This window comes from Aptenodytes forsteri, unplaced genomic scaffold, assembly GCF_000699145.1.
Source record: "Aptenodytes forsteri isolate BGI_AS27 unplaced genomic scaffold, ASM69914v1 Scaffold567, whole genome shotgun sequence".
Taxonomy (NCBI): domain Eukaryota; kingdom Metazoa; phylum Chordata; class Aves; order Sphenisciformes; family Spheniscidae; genus Aptenodytes; species Aptenodytes forsteri.
The window spans coordinates 107,318-107,635 of NW_008795916.1; the positions used below are offsets into that span (position 1 = coordinate 107,318).

Genomic DNA, 318 nt, shown 5'->3' on the forward strand with positions numbered 1-318 from the left:
CCCCCCCCCCCCCCCCGGAGCCGGACAGCAGACACGGAGTAGCCGCGGATGCCGAGGGGAAGGCTTTATTTCTTTTTGGCTTTGTTCCTCTTCTCCTCCTTCAACTTCTTCTTGGAGAGCTTGGGGCTGCTGGCCTTGCGGTAGAGGTGGTACCCGATGAGCCCCAGCAACGCCGGCACCAGCCCCAGGCACAGCAGCGGCAGCACCTCGTTCACCACCTTCTGCCAGTAACTGGCCCGGGACAAACCGACCAGCTCCACCTCGAACCGCAGCACCGCGTCGCCTGGGGGGGGGGCAGGGCCGGAGGGGGGTGTTGCG

The 318-nt window shown here is 66.4% G+C and overlaps 1 protein-coding gene across 1 annotated transcript in view; it reads right to left on the reverse strand.

The window, feature by feature from the left end:
- Positions 1 to 65: 65 nt before the first annotated feature.
- Positions 66 to 318, reverse strand: part of FKBP11 (FK506 binding protein 11) — a 1,016-nt gene continuing 763 nt past the window's right edge. Inside the window, exon 3 of the mRNA XM_009284626.2 lies at positions 66 to 295. Coding sequence (XP_009282901.2) covers positions 66 to 295 — 230 coding nt within the window. The remainder of the gene's footprint in view (positions 296 to 318) is intronic.